The 17,129-nt window shown below is 35.8% G+C and overlaps 1 protein-coding gene across 1 annotated transcript in view; it reads right to left on the bottom strand.

Annotated features, from left to right (window-relative positions):
• The window catches only part of LOC106102621 (LIM/homeobox protein Awh), a 30,209-nt gene that overhangs the window by 1,049 nt on the left and 12,031 nt on the right, over window positions 1–17,129 (bottom strand). The window contains exons 2-4 of the mRNA XM_013282162.1: window positions 6,811–6,992; window positions 740–957; window positions 117–359 (exon numbers count right to left, since the gene is read on the bottom strand). Coding sequence (XP_013137616.1) covers window positions 117–359; window positions 740–957; window positions 6,811–6,992 — 643 coding nt within the window. The remainder of the gene's footprint in view (window positions 1–116; window positions 360–739; window positions 958–6,810; window positions 6,993–17,129) is intronic.

Here is a 17,129-nt window from a genome sequence, read left to right as displayed (position 1 = left end):
ATAAAGACCCTTATTACAATTCGCATCGCAGATTACATTCGCACACACGCATTAGAATGGTTTACACAAATGCAGTAGGCAACTTCGCATTAAAATGATAAAAATATTATACTAACGTTGGTTTTGTTTTCCTTTGCCTGTATGTTGATGTTTCTTCTGTCGCGCTCGGCTGTTTTGAAACCAGACTTGTGTGACCCTTTTGCTCAGTCCTGTGACCTGAGCGATCCTCTCCAAGTCTTGGCCGTCTGGGTTCGAATCCAGCTGAAAGTTCGCCTGGAGGACTTGCAGCTGCTCCTCCGTGAATGTCGTCCGCACCCGCTTTGCCTTGCTTTTGTGGTAACCTTCAGAGTCGCAGCCATCTATAAAGTTGTATATGTCATTTATTATTAAATATGCAATAAACTATCCTACCGAAAGTAACGAAATATAATCCTGTACGAACTATTTGTTGACTGCCGCTCAGAATCGTTTAATAGTTACTTAAAAACTCCATTTGTTTATTATCGTAATAAATGTACTTGCTAAAGGAGAGAAAGATTCCTTTAATCAATGACCGCCTAAGAACTTTGAATGCAGAGATCAGTGCAAATTATACAGAATAAGAAATAATAAACAATTAATTACAAAACAATAACAGAAAGACTTTCAATAATTTTTGTATTATCGTATAGCTATAACTATTTCCTTAGATCTTAACTACGATAGCTTGTATTTAATGATCTATTTAAAATGAAATTACCATCAGAAGAAATAGAGCCACCGTCAAGAGTCTCAAGGTAATGCGGCTTGCATAGTACTCTGTCTTCATGCAGTGCGAACTGTTCTCCCGTGGAGAGCTGGCGTCCACAGGCGTCGCAGGCGAAGCACGCCAGATGGTATATTTGTTCTCGAGCCTTCCGCACCCAGTCCGTTGAAGATATACCGCGGCAGCACTTCGAGCATTTTGCACCGAACGTCCTGGGAACAATGTGCCTCCCGTTAAGTTAGGACAGCGGAGTAACAAGTTTAAGTTAACACATAAATGTAGAGTAAATTATAACCATCTTTGAAACAATAGTATAAGGGTTACTGTACATTTAATATACTCGCACTTAATGAAGATGTCAGTGTACCGCGACCCTTATAATTAAACAGCAAAATTAATGTTTAATCGCAATAGCAATAATTGTATAGACAAAAACACGTTTTCGCGCAGCATTTCGCTTTGACTTAATGATAAATTGAAAAGCTTGTTTTATTTCCGTCTATTACATATGTAACTATGGAATAGTTAATTAAAATGCCAATTGATGTTAGATTATCTACTACCGCTTCCAATCAGTCTAAAATCCTGAAAGCAATTAGTATCAAATTATTATTTAAATTGAAATTAATAGTGTTCTTTTACTTAAATTATAGCATTTTGTATTTTGAGGTTTCGACTTAGAACATAGACTCATATACTACCTTAGTCTAATTATAAAAGACATTAAAACATCTCATAACGAAGGTTAACTAGAAATAAAATAATCCCGATTCTTTACCCCAATCCTTTTTCTATTTAACTTTCAATTTCAAGAACAAATTCCTTCTTAACCGGATAAAAGTTTAGTAATTTATTGCAAAAATTATGGTACGCCTATTACAAAATTGACAAGTGAATTCGTCTCTCATTCTCTTCTTATAGAAGAATAGAGAGAAATTGATAATAAAGTGGAAGACACTAAATTTTTAACTAAATGTAGTACTTAATTGTACCATCGGAGATTTATATTGTGAACATTGCTCCGACGTTGCCACAGCATCCGTAGTACAGATACAAACCGGGATATTGCATTAAAAAAGGCACAGTGAATGTTACAAGTCCTGGCGGCGGCGCGTTTATCGCAACATTGCCTTATTACCATTCCGCGGACCCTTAATATTTAATTAATTAAATAAACTCGTGCAACACTCCATTAACACGGTATCATATCGCTGCCGACGTTAAAATGTCCTGTTTGTTTTTGTGAGAATCAAAAGGGCACTTTGCACGGTCTCCGCGAATAAAGATATAACTACTCCGTTCTTTCCGTTATTCCTCGATGTTTATATCAGATGTCATTATATTATTAAATTAAATAACCGTTAAATTATTTAATTTGACTAAATTGGCAAAATAAAGAAAACTAAAATAGGACTAATTTAATGTGGAGGACATTATTTTTATATTCTAATATTTATTAGTACTGTCTGTAGTTTCATTCAATAAACTTTACGTTGGATTTTCACTGCCTATTGTCTTTGTAAAAATAAAGATAAGAAAATTTTTATTTATATGATTATCGGCAGTGAAAATGCCGTTATCTTTGCGCGTTCTTTATAATTGAATCTAAAATGGAGATATAATGAATTAGTAACTCTAAGCAATGAACAGTTCTAACGGAATGGTCAAGTATCGCGCCTCACCAACAAAGCGGATTGTCGGAATGTTTATTCTCGTACGTTCAATTAAAAAGGAATGATATTCATAAGAAACAATTTCACGTTCACTCGTCATTTTGATCGTTTAGTCGGTCCGCTTAATTCCTTCACAATACCTTGCCCGCGTCCAATTAACCTTCGACGTATTAAAAATATTCACAGTCATAGTCATTTTCCTAAGTCATTCGTGGTTGTACTATACGCCCGAATCGAGGAGTACACCCATTGGAATACTGTCGATAGTTTAAAGGTGGTATTCACATTGGTAGTGTGGCTATTGGTATGTTTGGTAGAATGTTGGTAGGGTAGGCGGGCCTAGTGTGTAGTGACCTACGACCCGCGCGCTGTGTGGCCGGAAAGAACACAATTTGCGTCATCTCGGCGTTCAGTTTCAATCGACAGGCCACAGATAAGACATCTTAGGTTTGATATCTTTGATCCACACCATGCAGTGCTACGCAGTAAATTCACGATTTTTTTTATAAAATTGATACTTCTGTTACATTATCTACAACTATATCCTAATAATAAAAAAGACAAAAGATTTGTACTTTTGGATTTTTATATGATGAAATAACTCAAAAACCACTGGGCCGATTTTAAGATTTCTTTCGCCATTGAAAAGTTACGTTATCAGTAAGTAGCTTAGGCAATTTTTTAATGATTTTAAATGAATTAGTCAGGTGTCCAAATTTGAGCATGTAAAAGGTAGATTACTACATAATTTGTATAATAAAAATAAAAAGTGCAAAGATCCGAGCAAGATTTTAGCACTTATGACTATGTTCTTAGGTTTTATTCGTGTAATTTTTTTATCATATTCACATATCAACGGTTTAAGTTTTAAGAAAACAGGTGATATAATAATAGATCCGTGAGAAACTCGATGATCGAAATAAAAAAGAGGCCAATGTCCCGAATCGGTATTATTGAAAACCACCGCTCGAGTGTGGCCACAACAAAGCGACAAGAACGTTACCAGTCGAAAAAAATACAGGTGAGCCATGTGCGCTCCGTGACTTGCAACACTGACGTTTTCATTTGTCATTTATTTTGATTGTGATAAGTTGGTGCGACGCGAGACGATATGTTTTAATCGAAACGAAGCTATGTGGATCACAGACAGATGTGCCCACCTTGCAAGCGGCCCTTTGTTTTAAGAACAATTAATATTGTCGCTTGATTTTACGTATTAATGTAATAGGAATGAAATCTAGCAGTCATACTGTACACTCTTGGATGAAGATGCTATTATCCTTGGCATTATTAATTACTAGCTGTTCCCATGGTCTTCATCCGCAGGTATTTATAAAAAAATCATTTTATCGTTGATATTTGTCAATTTATCAGTTGCAAATGTCAAAATGATATGACATGTTGATAAACCTTGGCAATCATGCTTCCTTGATGTTTTGGTACCAACTTATGGTCTCTTTCCCACTTGATTTTTATCCAATTTATTTACCAACTAAGTTTAATAGCGTGAAAACATATAGCCTAAAGCGTGAAGTAAGTGTAGGGCTTTTTATTAAAATATTAATTGTTATTTAAAATTAAAATTATTTAAAAATATGCTGTAATTGCTGACATCTTAGGCAACAAAGAAGTCTGTGCTTACGCTTTATTTTATTAGTATAGATTCGTATATTTGAATGTTTATTTATTTATTTATTTAAAAAATATAAAACAAATGGACAATATCAGTAACAAAATTGGTACCATCGTCCAAGATACCAGAACTCGAAGATATACATACTTTACTTAACCGATCCAGAGCTCTATAAAAGTTGCATTCTTTAGACTATTTCATTCGTTTTATACAAATATGTTATTAAATGTAAATTATTTTAATGATTGTTTACATTTGAATGTAATATTGCCATTTTAATAAGCCGAAGTAACCATCATATTTTAAATAACGTTTGTTTGGTGTGGATAACGAGTGGTGTTGCCAGGTACGTAAATCGTCAGTCGCCGGCGGCGTTGCAAGTAATTGCTTTTGTTGATATATCATCTGTTCATTGTTTATTTAGTACGTCGTTTTAACTGGGAGCCGTAGAACCACGCGACCGCCCCTTTTGTTTTAGACAGGATGTTTAAGTGTTGCCACTACACAAATTAAAGCCAACTGTTTTACACAATGATGTGTTAATTTTTAAATGTAACATTTAGTTAACTAAAGTTGTTATTAATACTTGTCAGAAAGTAATAATCTTTATTGTATGCTTTTAGATACATTTTTTTTAAAGATAGTTTCCACCATACTTAATGTTTCTATAATTATATTTTGATAGCGTTAGTTCTAACAATCAAAATTTATTCTCATCGGTGTGAATACCAATTTAACTTATCTGTAATTTAAAGGTTTTTAATGGTATTGTTTAGTAAAGTTTCAGATAAGGCTTGTTTTATTGCTGAAGTATGAAATTGGAGTCAATATCCGAATCTGGTATCAGTAAGCTCTCACGCGATGTATCGCCCACACCGTCCTCCCGCAAATGCGAGCGCCATGTCGTATGTAAATGCACCATGTAGTCTCTTGGTTTAATTAATCTCTAGCCACATAAATAAACCTGCCTTTAATCGATTCACTCTGAATATTAAACAATGGGGATCCGATACACAATCATAACACAACTTAGACATGTTCGTAAATGGACTTTAGCCGCAAGTGAACACTACTTTTATAATGCACATTTTGTTTAGATTTAACTCTCTATTTAGGAATACGCCTGTATGACGGCACAACATTACCACAATATTGATCTTATAATGCATAACAATTTAGTTCATTTAGCCGATATAGAAATCAATAAACAATAAAAAATGTTATAAGAAAAAATTTTAACATTTTTTTGATTTTATCTCACCGTTGGAAAATTGATATCGGCCGTATATCAGAGTTGTTAAGAAATTAACAACAACAAAAGAGTCGTATAGCTTCAATAACTCAATAAGCTAAAAGTAATTAAAGTTCGTGCGTCAAGCTATCAGTCACGGACAAACGGTATTGTAGTCACAGTCGTTATACAAGCGTTGCCCCCGGCGTCGCCCGGTGCTAACAAACGCGCATAATATACCAATGTATCTTAGATTGGGTTTCGAATCTAAAACAAATAATTTAAATCATGTCATCGAGTTAATGGTCTGGCTGAATGGTACTCGATAGTGTGGGGTTGGTGGGGGAAGCAAGAGTAATCAACGAGTGTGGATTTACGATCCTAGCCTCCGGCGCAGCCGAATACTTTCGGCCTCACAAAACTCTGGATGTAATTTATAATATTGTATTTTTTTTCGTTACTCAATTTTTCATTTAATTGTTATACGACGAAGTGTTAATAGTTGTCAGATTATAGTAAAATCTTAGTACAATAAATAAAACAATAAATAAAAGTGTGTAGGGTTTCTAGACTGTAATAAATATTAAGGGAAATTATAGTTCGTTTCATTCAAAAGAAAATAAAGAAACATATTTGCTTCATTAAATTCCCATACAGTTAACTTTAGCGAAACGTTTTATGAACTGACAATAAACTTTGCAATTGCAGTGTACAAGGAGTGTGGTGCACACAAGTGCGTTGGTGCATTAGTCGGGTGGACAGCGGCCGCGGCGTGGCGGTAGCGGACAGTAGCCGGTAGCCGCAGACCACCGCCCGTAAAGCGCATCTCCCGTTGTTTATCTCCGGCCAGTACGCGACATCTTCATTACCGCCGAGTGTTAAAACTTGTTGATCTGTCACTTTGTTAATTACTATGCGAGGCTCGCCTTTAATTGATTCAAGCGGCGACAAAATGTTAATAAGTATTGATAAAGGGCGATGGCGCGGCTCCGCGGCCCCGCGACCGCTACTATACGATTTTGAAATGCAAATTGTGCTTTTGAAACATTGGTGTGGATAACACCGATAAGCTGGATGAGGCAAATTAACATCCGATGAGCACGCGATTCTCTGCTTTATTCAACGCGCTTAAAATACTATACGATGTGAATATCGCGTGGCGCCGATGAGTACTGTTGTCGGGTATTAAGTGCATCTGTTAGTCTCGGTGGATGTTTCGATTCTTTTTAAGAATGCAATAAATTTATATGACTTGTATTATCGATTAAAACGTACGTATATTATATCTTAATAGACATATTAAATCGTAAGTTTTAGCAACGCTAAATTGATCAAGCTACCTTAATAAGCAGTAATATTGGAAAGAACGAGTAAAGAAGTTAAAAATCAGATAATACATAGCAAAAAATATTAACTTATTCATCTATAATAAAAAATGTACTAGTAAAATTTAAAAGTCAGTATTGAAAAGACAGCGAAGCGGTAACATAGAACAAGCTTGTTCTCTTGTCTAAGCTTTGTAACTCACTTGACGTAATCCTGTTTGCAGTAGACCTGGCGGTCGCGTAGAAAGCAGGAGGGATGTCTGTCGAGCTGGACGGCGCAGACGCAGCAGCGGAGGCAGCTCGTATGCCAGGTCGCCCCGCCCACCTCCAGCAGGAAGCGATCAGCGATAGCCTCGCCGCACGCGCAGCACGTGTGGTGCTCCGTCTGGAATAACGATACTCAATTACCTTCTAAAATAAGTACTTACGTAGACGTTAAAGCATTACGCTCCTGGCAACAAAGGTGCCAACAACATGTTACTTGAAACAGCCGCTCTAGATTGATGTCGTCCGTCGACAGCAGCCCTTATAAGGACGATAGTTTGCTTGCATAGATTTAAATAACTGCCAACTGTCGTCGGTGTTAGGCGTCTCTAACATTCGTGCTGGTAAAGCTTTATGGAGTTTTAGCTGGGTTTCACATAAAATACGAGCAAAGCAACGTGGAAAATGTAATTCGTTTATGTAGTTTTGATGTAATAGTTTCATATCACAAACGCAGCGTAATACTACTAGGAATACTACGTTAAACGTTTTAACAGAATGATGTCAATTAGAAAACAAATTTAACAATGTGAACTATGCTGTGTTTACCTCAAACTTAAAACAAAAGTTAATTTGCTCTTATCTATTCGTTCACAACCTTTAAACTGTCACGTAACTAATTTTAATATATGACTTTTTTATAGAATTGTTGAGAAAACTATTGCTTGACGAGAAATGGTAAGTTATGCAGATTCAATCAAATAAAATTTAAACCAATTTAAATACAAATGCTGCAAACAATCCTGCAAAATGTAATAAGTACAACTATAATTTTGTATCGCTACATGTGTTTGACAAAGCAGTGCTACTGTTTGATTTGATTGTCACACAGTCGTCGGGATGACGGTGCCTGTGGGGGGATGTGCGGGAGAGGGGGGCAAATAATCTAATAGAGCCGTTGCACAAATAGAACACCCCCTTTGATTCGTGCGCGGTAACAAACGTTGGCTAAATTGATTTAGTTAAATATTTGTGACGTGACTCAAATGAATAATAATCTTTGTTTTTACTATTATAACACATGGCGATTGTATAAAAAGTTACAGTATGTTACATAAAAACTAGTTCCAACCCTTTTCTAGTATTTTATATGTACATAAAGATACGAAGTCTTGGATTGGTAAAAATAACAATAATATATTGTATTTTTACTATGAGATAACAGATGGCGTTGCTGACATAAAGTAACAAATCTTACACGGTGCACTTTCACACTAAACTTCGACAATCGAATGTCTTAACGATGAGACTTATCTTTAACAAATATCTATAAAATGGATGTAAAATCGAATACCGATGAGGTTGATTGGTTGTAAACATAAAAAAAATCGATAGTAATCTATCAAAACATAAATGTGCAAGGAGTGTATCATTTTACGATGAATAGCTTTCGAGTTCATAGTCGAGCTATAAATCTGTGTTCCGTCCCCCTGACTCCTGTAACAACCGCGACGTATTCATACAAGCACCGGGCTGGGCAACAATAAGGGGTAATGTTAAACTTTGTAGCGACACCCCTAAAACAAATTTACACCGTTTTGTACGCAATAAATATACGAGAACAGACGTCTAGTAACCGCATCTGTAACGCCCCACCACTCATCGAGCAAGGGATGCGACCATGAATAATGTCAATAGTTTTAAACAGTGTTAATCTCAGGTATCATCAGAAAAAAAGACTTATAAACAAGCATATTAAGGACTAAGTTCCTAAAATAACAGCAAAAATGATAGGCATGCTTATATTAGTTTCGTGACATCGGAATTTTAATAATTTATTCTAACTACGATAAAAGGACTTGCAAGATACTGATCGTGCTTGCTAAAAAAAACTAACTACAACGGTATCCAAGATAAATTGTCCAATTTTTCTGGCTTAAGTCTTCTTTAAGACATTTTGCGTCCTTCAAGTAAGACTTTTAATTAAAGTTGCACCTAATTTAGTTAAGATGAAACGTATCCTCGATGTAATTAAAACGTTTGGCCACCATTTGTATATCTATCAAACGTTTCGTAACAAATTTCTTAAGAGTGCCATTGAGGAGGCAAATAATGGCGCCCCGGTGGCCGCTTTGTCCCCAACATCCCCTGACGCATGTCCTTTTTGTGACACTTCGTTCGCACCCGGCACAGCTACTCGTTTATAATGACTTTGTTTGAGTGTTTAATACGTCGTTTAGAAGGGCTTGTTTATTCCGCTTTTTGCCTAAAATTATGCTAATGTCACACCTTTTTACAGTCGAGGTTGTAAAATACACAAGTAGCCACTACCTGGTTTTTTATTTGGGAATAAAATACTGACTTCAGGTGAAGGATACGTTTGTAAAACCTGTATCATAGTCTCATCATAACTGCCTGCGCTAATTTTAGCACTAGGAATGTTTTTTAAATTGCAAAAATTTGAATTCTGCACATCTTGATATGCCTTCATTACATTCCATTATAGATTATAATATTTCTGTCTCTAACAAACTATAAAAAATCTTGCTGATTCTATCCTTCTTGAGTGTAGTATAATAAAATGTAAATAAATTTACTTAAATCGAAGAAATACTTTAATACTGCATAAAACTGTCTTCCTTTCATTTAAAACTAGACAGCACTTCACACGAAAAGATAACAAAAACTAGCAAACATTCAAGTTCAAAAGGTAGAAAATGATATATCGCCGCAAAATCCCTTTATGTGGCGTCATTGATATCTAATAAAGGTTGACAAAGCGGAGTACGGCAACTGTAAATACGTTGAATAGAGATGAGCGAAAGAGCATTGTGAAGTGATTCGGCGGGCGTGACCGCTCTGTGCATTTGCCTAGTCTGTTAAAACTATCTGCTATCCGCATATCGAACACAGATCGGAAATACATTTTTACGTTCGAATTACAATTTTTTGTTACATTTTTTAACACGGCTTTATTCATATGGCGTTGCTTTGAAATTATTGTCATCTTGTGGATAGATTGAAGTTAACGACGACGCTTTTATTTCTGTTACCGACTTTATATTATGTAGATTATTGCAATTTAACACTTTTGTGCAACCGATATCCGTTGTTTTAATGTGTCCAAATCCGAACACGTGTACAAAAGTACTGCAACGTTTTCTGAGTATTTTTTATTCTTGAAAAATTATAAGCGATATTTGCATTGGCAATGCCCTCGTAGAAATTTAGCAATGACACAATTCAGCACCTGCGCGACTTGTTTGCTCGTCATTCTGAGAATGAACGGAATGAATGCAAAAAAGTGAATATCAATTAATAGGTGTAAATTATAAGTTGATAGTGTACAAGCCTCTATACAGCGATTACCATACACAGATCGTAAAACGTTGCACTCGTCTCACGGAATGTCATGGAGATACAGTAAAACCTTTTTTACTAAATTAACTAGAACTAGACTTGTTATTTCAATGTGTTCTCTACACATATAGATATGAAATTTCGATCTTGCGAATCAATGGAATAGGATCTAACTACAACAGAAAGACTTAGGCAGACAAATGGTTACATAAAAGTTATTTTTATTATCACATTATCTGTACATTCTCGTATTTCATTTTGTGTATTAGTACTACTGAGATGTCTACTTCGGCTCGGTTTTATTTAACATATCATACGTATGAAACACGCAGATTCAAACTATTATTAATTCTGTTAAACCGCATGAACTCGATTATGGACAGTTTCGATTTTGTGTACAGGAGCGGAGACGGCAAATAGTAGTCACATAGGGGCGTACAGAAGGCACGCCGTAGCTCAGCTTTGTGCTCGACGTAACCATCCATTGTTCCCTCCTATTATCGAGTGGGTACACGGAAAGGTGGCCGCAGCGCCGGCCCACGTCATTGTCCCCGACTTATGTTCGCAAATCCGATTTATATTTGAATATAATTGACTTTCGGCTTCGTATCAGGTAAGAGCTTGTATCCCATTGTCTGGTCCCGATCTCAATGGCATTTTTATCGCTCGAACATGATAAATGTATTTGAGAGATTATGGTTCGTGCCCCGACCTCAGCGCCCTAACCGTTCACGAATTACAAGGAAATGTTTAATGTATAACGCATCCGTTGCATTTCACACGTAATTATTACCTTGCTCTTACAAGTCTCTGCAGAATTTACTTTAATTTACAGCAGAATACTGAAACCAATCTTAAGCACTCCGCTTGGTAAGCGCTGGTTAGAATCTGACAGACAAAAATATTTTAATGGAATTTGTAGTTAATCATGACCTTTTTACATATTAATATTTGGTTTTAGTATTCAACTGTGTGAGTTTCTAAATGGTTTACTCTTTATGTGATTAATTATCATACGAAGACGTATTACTCTGCTAATACAAATCTAAATTGTATGAAAGTGCGCTATAGACCATAGCGAGTCCCGAGAGATAATTCCAGCAGTGTCGTAGCAATACAGATAGGTACGAGAAGACCCCACCATTTCCCTGTGCGTTTACAATACGATACAAACGAGCATCGTTTTCCCTGTTGTATTACCATAACAGACAGCAATCTTGGCGATGTCGAACTCCTTGGCCGATTTACATTCGTGGAGACGGTGATTTTCGAATCAGTGCTCAATTGATGTGCAATCGGCGTGCACGGGGAAACATACAAATTGACTCGACTATCAGAGTTGTTTGTTTTCGTGCGAACGCCCCTCGATCGAGTGTTTTTAAGTTTTGAAAAGCAACTGGACAACAAAAGCGTTGGAGATAAATAACGTACGTGTCAGCGAGGTGAGCATCGGGCTGGCGCACAAAGGCGCGGCGGGGGCCAGGATATTGGAGAGAGGCTCGCCATTCACGCATTGCTCACGGGTTTTTTTCACTGTGACGGGGGTCATGGCGACCATCCGTCAATTTGCGGTTGCCCAAGCTACAGGAGCATGTTAGGATTCTGCCGATGAAGAGCATTGTAAAGAAACTTTTATCAACTAACCGTTTGTTTATTTTTCTAAATTTAATTTTTGAATCAACTTAATCATCATATTGTTTGTTTGATATTATAATCCTATTCTTTTACAAGACCTTTGTTTTACACCAGTTACCTTAATCAACTCTTTGCTAACTGGAACTTATTCAGTAGGCCTAGACACAAACAATATCGCCCACTTTTATTACACGTGGACGGAGTTGCGAGAAAAAGCTAGTTAATGGTATATTAACGATTTTGACTAATCTAATTTTCAGGATGATTATTGTTTGCTATATTTAACTACTATGTTTTCGAAATAAGAATACCTTATTTTCTATAAAATATTGCGTAGAGTTTTAAAAAGATATTAATATATGGCTGAATGGTTTTATGTGCGAACGCTTCTACGAAAAGTTTAGCGGTGCTCAGTAAATGTGTACGAAATATTATTTCTACGTAACCTCAATAATACTATTTCATAAAATAATCTAACATTAGTGCCACTTCATCTTGATACGTTGAATAAACTGGCTATTTATAGCTGAGTGAAAATAAAATATAAACTTGAAAGGTTCGATCTCCTCAAATCCTCTCGAAGTATCTTTAAGATGGCATACTGACATTTGTTACGAAAAGAAAAATAAACAAAACTTCTACATTGAAACATACTTGGAAGATCGAGAGCAGATTCCATTGCACTAGTGCAAGGGAAATTATATTCTATGACAGTGGTTGTAGAGTTGGGTTTTGTAGAGTGTTTCGGTCTGGGTGTTGAAAGGGTGCTGCGGGCGCCGGGTGAGGCGTGGCAGGGCGTGGCGGCCGGCGGTTGTTTGCAGTGACGTCACGCCCACCAGAACACTTGTGTGCGTGCCTCGGGCTCGTCTTCGTCGCGCCGCCGTGCCCGTGAAGCCGCCGATGTCACCGCGAACATTTACAATACCGGTACAGCGCCCGGTGAATGATCAAAATTGTTCGCTCAAGATTTTCATTAATAATTTCAAATATGAACAATTTTTTCAACCAAAGCTGTATAGATATTATAAAATAATTTAATAAAACTTTCAACGTTTTGATGCTCACGGAAATCAGTACTGCAATCAATCAAACTTTCTGCCTTGGAAAGCTACATTACTCGTACATTCTGCAATGTTTTGTCCTGTTCGATATTTCCAAACGACAATGACTTAGGGTCCTTCAAGACGCGAGCGTAGTTATCTCCTTCTAAAAGGCGGGCAACGCATATGTAGTTTCTCTGGTGTTGCAGATGTCAATGGGCGTCGTAGTATTTCTGCTGCTCATAAAAAAAAGACTATCGTACCTATATTTTCTCTACTTCCTTTCTGGTATGTTTCAAGATGGAAAATCTAGTAACAACTACCATTTGATCCTTGTTGAGACAAATTAGAAATACAACAAAAAAATGAACGCTACAATACAACTTGTTAATGTTCCGTATTAATAAACGTTTAGCAATAGTTACATTGCAAGAATTCAGTAAATGGATTTATATAGTGTCCAATAAAACTGCTATGAAGTCCAATCTTCGATCGTTGAATCCCATAATAGTTTACAAAAATGATTTTTATAGTCTTGAGTCTCAAAAACTAATACACTTAATATTCTTGTAGATAATAATTTGAGGCAAACTACTATTGTCTCACGCTTCATTCTACATCAATTGAACAATCGTGTAACCGTTCGAAGCGTGTCCATAGGCGGCGTATCAAAACAGTCTCTAATGGCCGGGGCATCTCTGTCGGCGCTCCGCACGACCATTACATTCCTACAAAATAGACTCCTCAACATTGGACTCGTCTCTTGCTGGATATTAAGCAATAAACAGTCAATAAACGCAAGCCGAGATCGTGCCTAATTACAAACAATTAAAGGCCCCAAGGCGCCCCCCGCCGCGCCGGCGCGCGCGCACTCTTTATTGCCCTATTTATTGCATATTGGAAACAAAAACGATACAACTAGTTGACTGTTATAGTTTTGGGATGTCTGACTGCGCCCGATTCCTATTTTCTGTAATAGGTTAGTTAAGTATTAATGGTCTGAGACCGATTCGTAAGCAGGTATAGAAATGAGAAATGTCGAAAATGATTGTATTTCATGTTAAAAGGTTAATCGAGTTGCCGATACTGGCATCGATTAAATTGTAATCGCAATCCTACGAGACATTAAATGAGCCGATCAAGTCGAGTCGGATGAAATAAATGTGCCACGGTACCGACTTACAAGTGGGAAGATGTTACTTTTTACATGTAAAATGATAGTCAAAATTATAGCGACATCAAATCAACGAAAATTATTGAAAAGGAATAAAGGATGGAAACAAAGAAGAAAAGATTTCATGTCTGTTCAGCTACATGTAAAAGATTTCAACGATGAGAACTGTAGTCAAAATATTATTTTTGATAAACAATATACATTTACAAAGTAATAATGTAGAAAAATAAGAAATTTGATTTTTTACCTCTTGTTTAAAAAAGGTTAACGTTAAAAGAGTCATAAAATAAAATTTAATAGAATGTTAAACTAATAAATCATATTATTATTTTGAATCAACAAAAACTAATTAATAATTTTATTGGTTTAAAGCCTATTGTGGAGCTAATAAGGTTAGGTCTGCGATATAGTTTACGACCATAAAAAAATCTCAATAACTACATTCGGAAAAAATATTCATCATTTAGGTTTCTTTTATGAAATATTCAACTTAAGTACACACAAGACCTTGTAATAGTCTTTGAGAGGAGATATCAATTAATAGGACAAGTCAAGGAACAAATATTTTTCATATTTTGGTGGTATTTCACTAATATCAAAAATGTTCTAATCAATTCTTTATATTTTGTTTCTCTTTTTATACAGATCGATTTATGAAATACATGTGCTATATTAACATGATATTTGTATCGAAGTTTCTTATTGTCCAGTGTAGAGATTACCGTGAGAAAGTTGTGAGCGCCAAATCGGTGCGAGCGGCGTCAACACACACTGACCTGCATCGGCCATCGTCAACAGAATTACAACTGTCATATAACTTACACGCTAATAGGAGCGGCACGCCTTGAGCCCACTATTAAATACTATACAAGTTTTACGATAATGCCCAACAAACTCTTATAAACGTTTCTTTTTTCTTAACAGCCGAAGGCGCCAGTTGCTTCCCAATATTAATAACGCGATAGTTCTGTTTGGGGGTTTAATTGCGTAGCGGGCGAGCCCGAACGCCCGCGCCGGCCGGACGCACTAAATTAATCCGCCGCTTTTAATATTCATAGCGTTTTTAAACAAAAATCCTAAACTAATTAAAACTTGTATAATTCATTTGGTAATAAACGCTCGCGGCACGATCCATTTGTTTGCATTTTATTCCTGCGACGTGGAAATATTTATAACTTGTGTATTTTTTAAATACACAGAAATTGAAGTTTCAAAAAGTTGGTTATGTTAAAATATGATTACTATGTTTCAATGAACATGCAGATACGAAGAGATACAAATGTAAAACAACAAAACTTGGGTGGTCCGAATTATCTTGTTAGGTGAATATTTATTTAGTGCAGATTCTTTGTATTCCTGTACCTAAAAGACTAATCTTTCACAATCCTTAGCTTGAGTCCCAAATGTTGCAAGAGAAACCCTAGTACAGACATTTTTTTTTTGTTTGTTTCTTTCACTTCGATATATCCTATGATAATAATATTCCTAATAAACGCAAAGATCTATGCTTGGCATTACCAACATCCTTTTATACTAATGTAAATACGCTAGAAATTGTAGTTTTCCATTTACTTGGGAAACATCAGTTAACATGAACGAGCGAAATGTAGGTCTACAGTTTTAAACAAAAATTGAAATTCAATTGATATTTCATTAGTGAAAACTTAATTAAACTATGACGTGCGGTAAAAACAATTTTCCAATTTGTAATTATTAAAATATCCCTAAAATAATGTGTAAATAATAAATAATATTGATAATTTATACTAATTCTGTTTGTTCTTTGTTTATTCATAAAATAAACAGATGAAGAGCGTTTGACGTAAGCAGGTGTTACTTCGATTGAAACTGCATTGGAATAGTGTTGAGCCTTTGTTCAATAAATTGAAAAGGAAATTGACTCCGTCCGCGAGCGTAAGTCTGTGTTCTTCCCGAGTATCTATATACGTCTATATACGTCTATCCCAAATTTCACCGAGATCCGTTCAGCCATTTAGGCTACAAACTCTAACAAATATCCATCCATCTAAACTTTCGCATTTATTATATTAGTAAGATAAAAAATATACATTCATCATTAGAAAAAGTAATAAATTCAACGTCATTTGTCATTCTTACATCTAACAAACCCGTTACTTAAAAAAAATATTGCAGTCTTTTAATATTCAAATCTAACACGACCGGTTTCATAAATCGATATATTACACCTGGATGACAAAGTTGTGGTCGGTTAAAGTATTTATCGAGTGCGAAATCATCGACGTCGATAAATTGTGTCGATATCGACATCCGCACAACACTAGCAGGCGCAGCGGGGCGCCTTAGCAGCTCGTGCCTTTACCCCACCTGCGCTGGCAACGTATATTCCTATATAAATACTACTATTGTAGACTAGCGCCTAAATTATATTACTGCAGTCAATTTTTTATACTCAACTTTTAAAATCTTGTGTTCGTCCATTGGAGCGAATTTTATTACCACACCCGATGGCAGATTGAAAAAGAAAAACCATAACCTTATTATTAGATGTGCAATAAATATATTTGCAATTCCAGTTTTATTAACAATGTTTTACTTTTTTTTTTCAAAATTCACAGTATATCATATTGATTAGTCCACTATGTTACTTATGTGCACTTAATTTAATTTTTTAATCTTATCTTACTTCTTATTAATATTATAAAAGCGAAAGTTTCGATGGATCGATGGATGGATGGATTGTTGGATGGGTGGATTGATCGATGGATGGATGGATGTTTGTTAGAGTTTGTAGCCTAAACGGCTGAACGGATATCGATGAAATTTGGTATAGATGTAGAGGATAGTCTGGAAGAGCACATAGGCTACTTAGTTTTTTTTTATTCCTCGCGGACGGAGTCGCGGGCGAAAGCTAGTTAAATATAAATAAGTTGCACAAGAAGGAGGGCGTACGGAATGAATTAATAACATTTTTACCATGTGTGATTTAATTCAAGCCATTATAAACATGAAATATTTCAAATGTCTGCAATAATACAAAAATAAACTTTTTAATAAAAAAACAAAACCGACTTCCAAACAAAATACACGAAAAACAAAACAAAATGTACTAAAAACAAAACAAAATACA

Source organism: Papilio polytes, unplaced genomic scaffold, assembly GCF_000836215.1.
Source record: "Papilio polytes unplaced genomic scaffold, Ppol_1.0 DF824292.1, whole genome shotgun sequence".
Lineage (NCBI taxonomy): Eukaryota > Metazoa > Arthropoda > Insecta > Lepidoptera > Papilionidae > Papilio > Papilio polytes.
The sequence above is the reverse complement of the archived record's forward strand: the minus strand, read 5'-3'. Positions and strand labels throughout refer to the sequence as shown.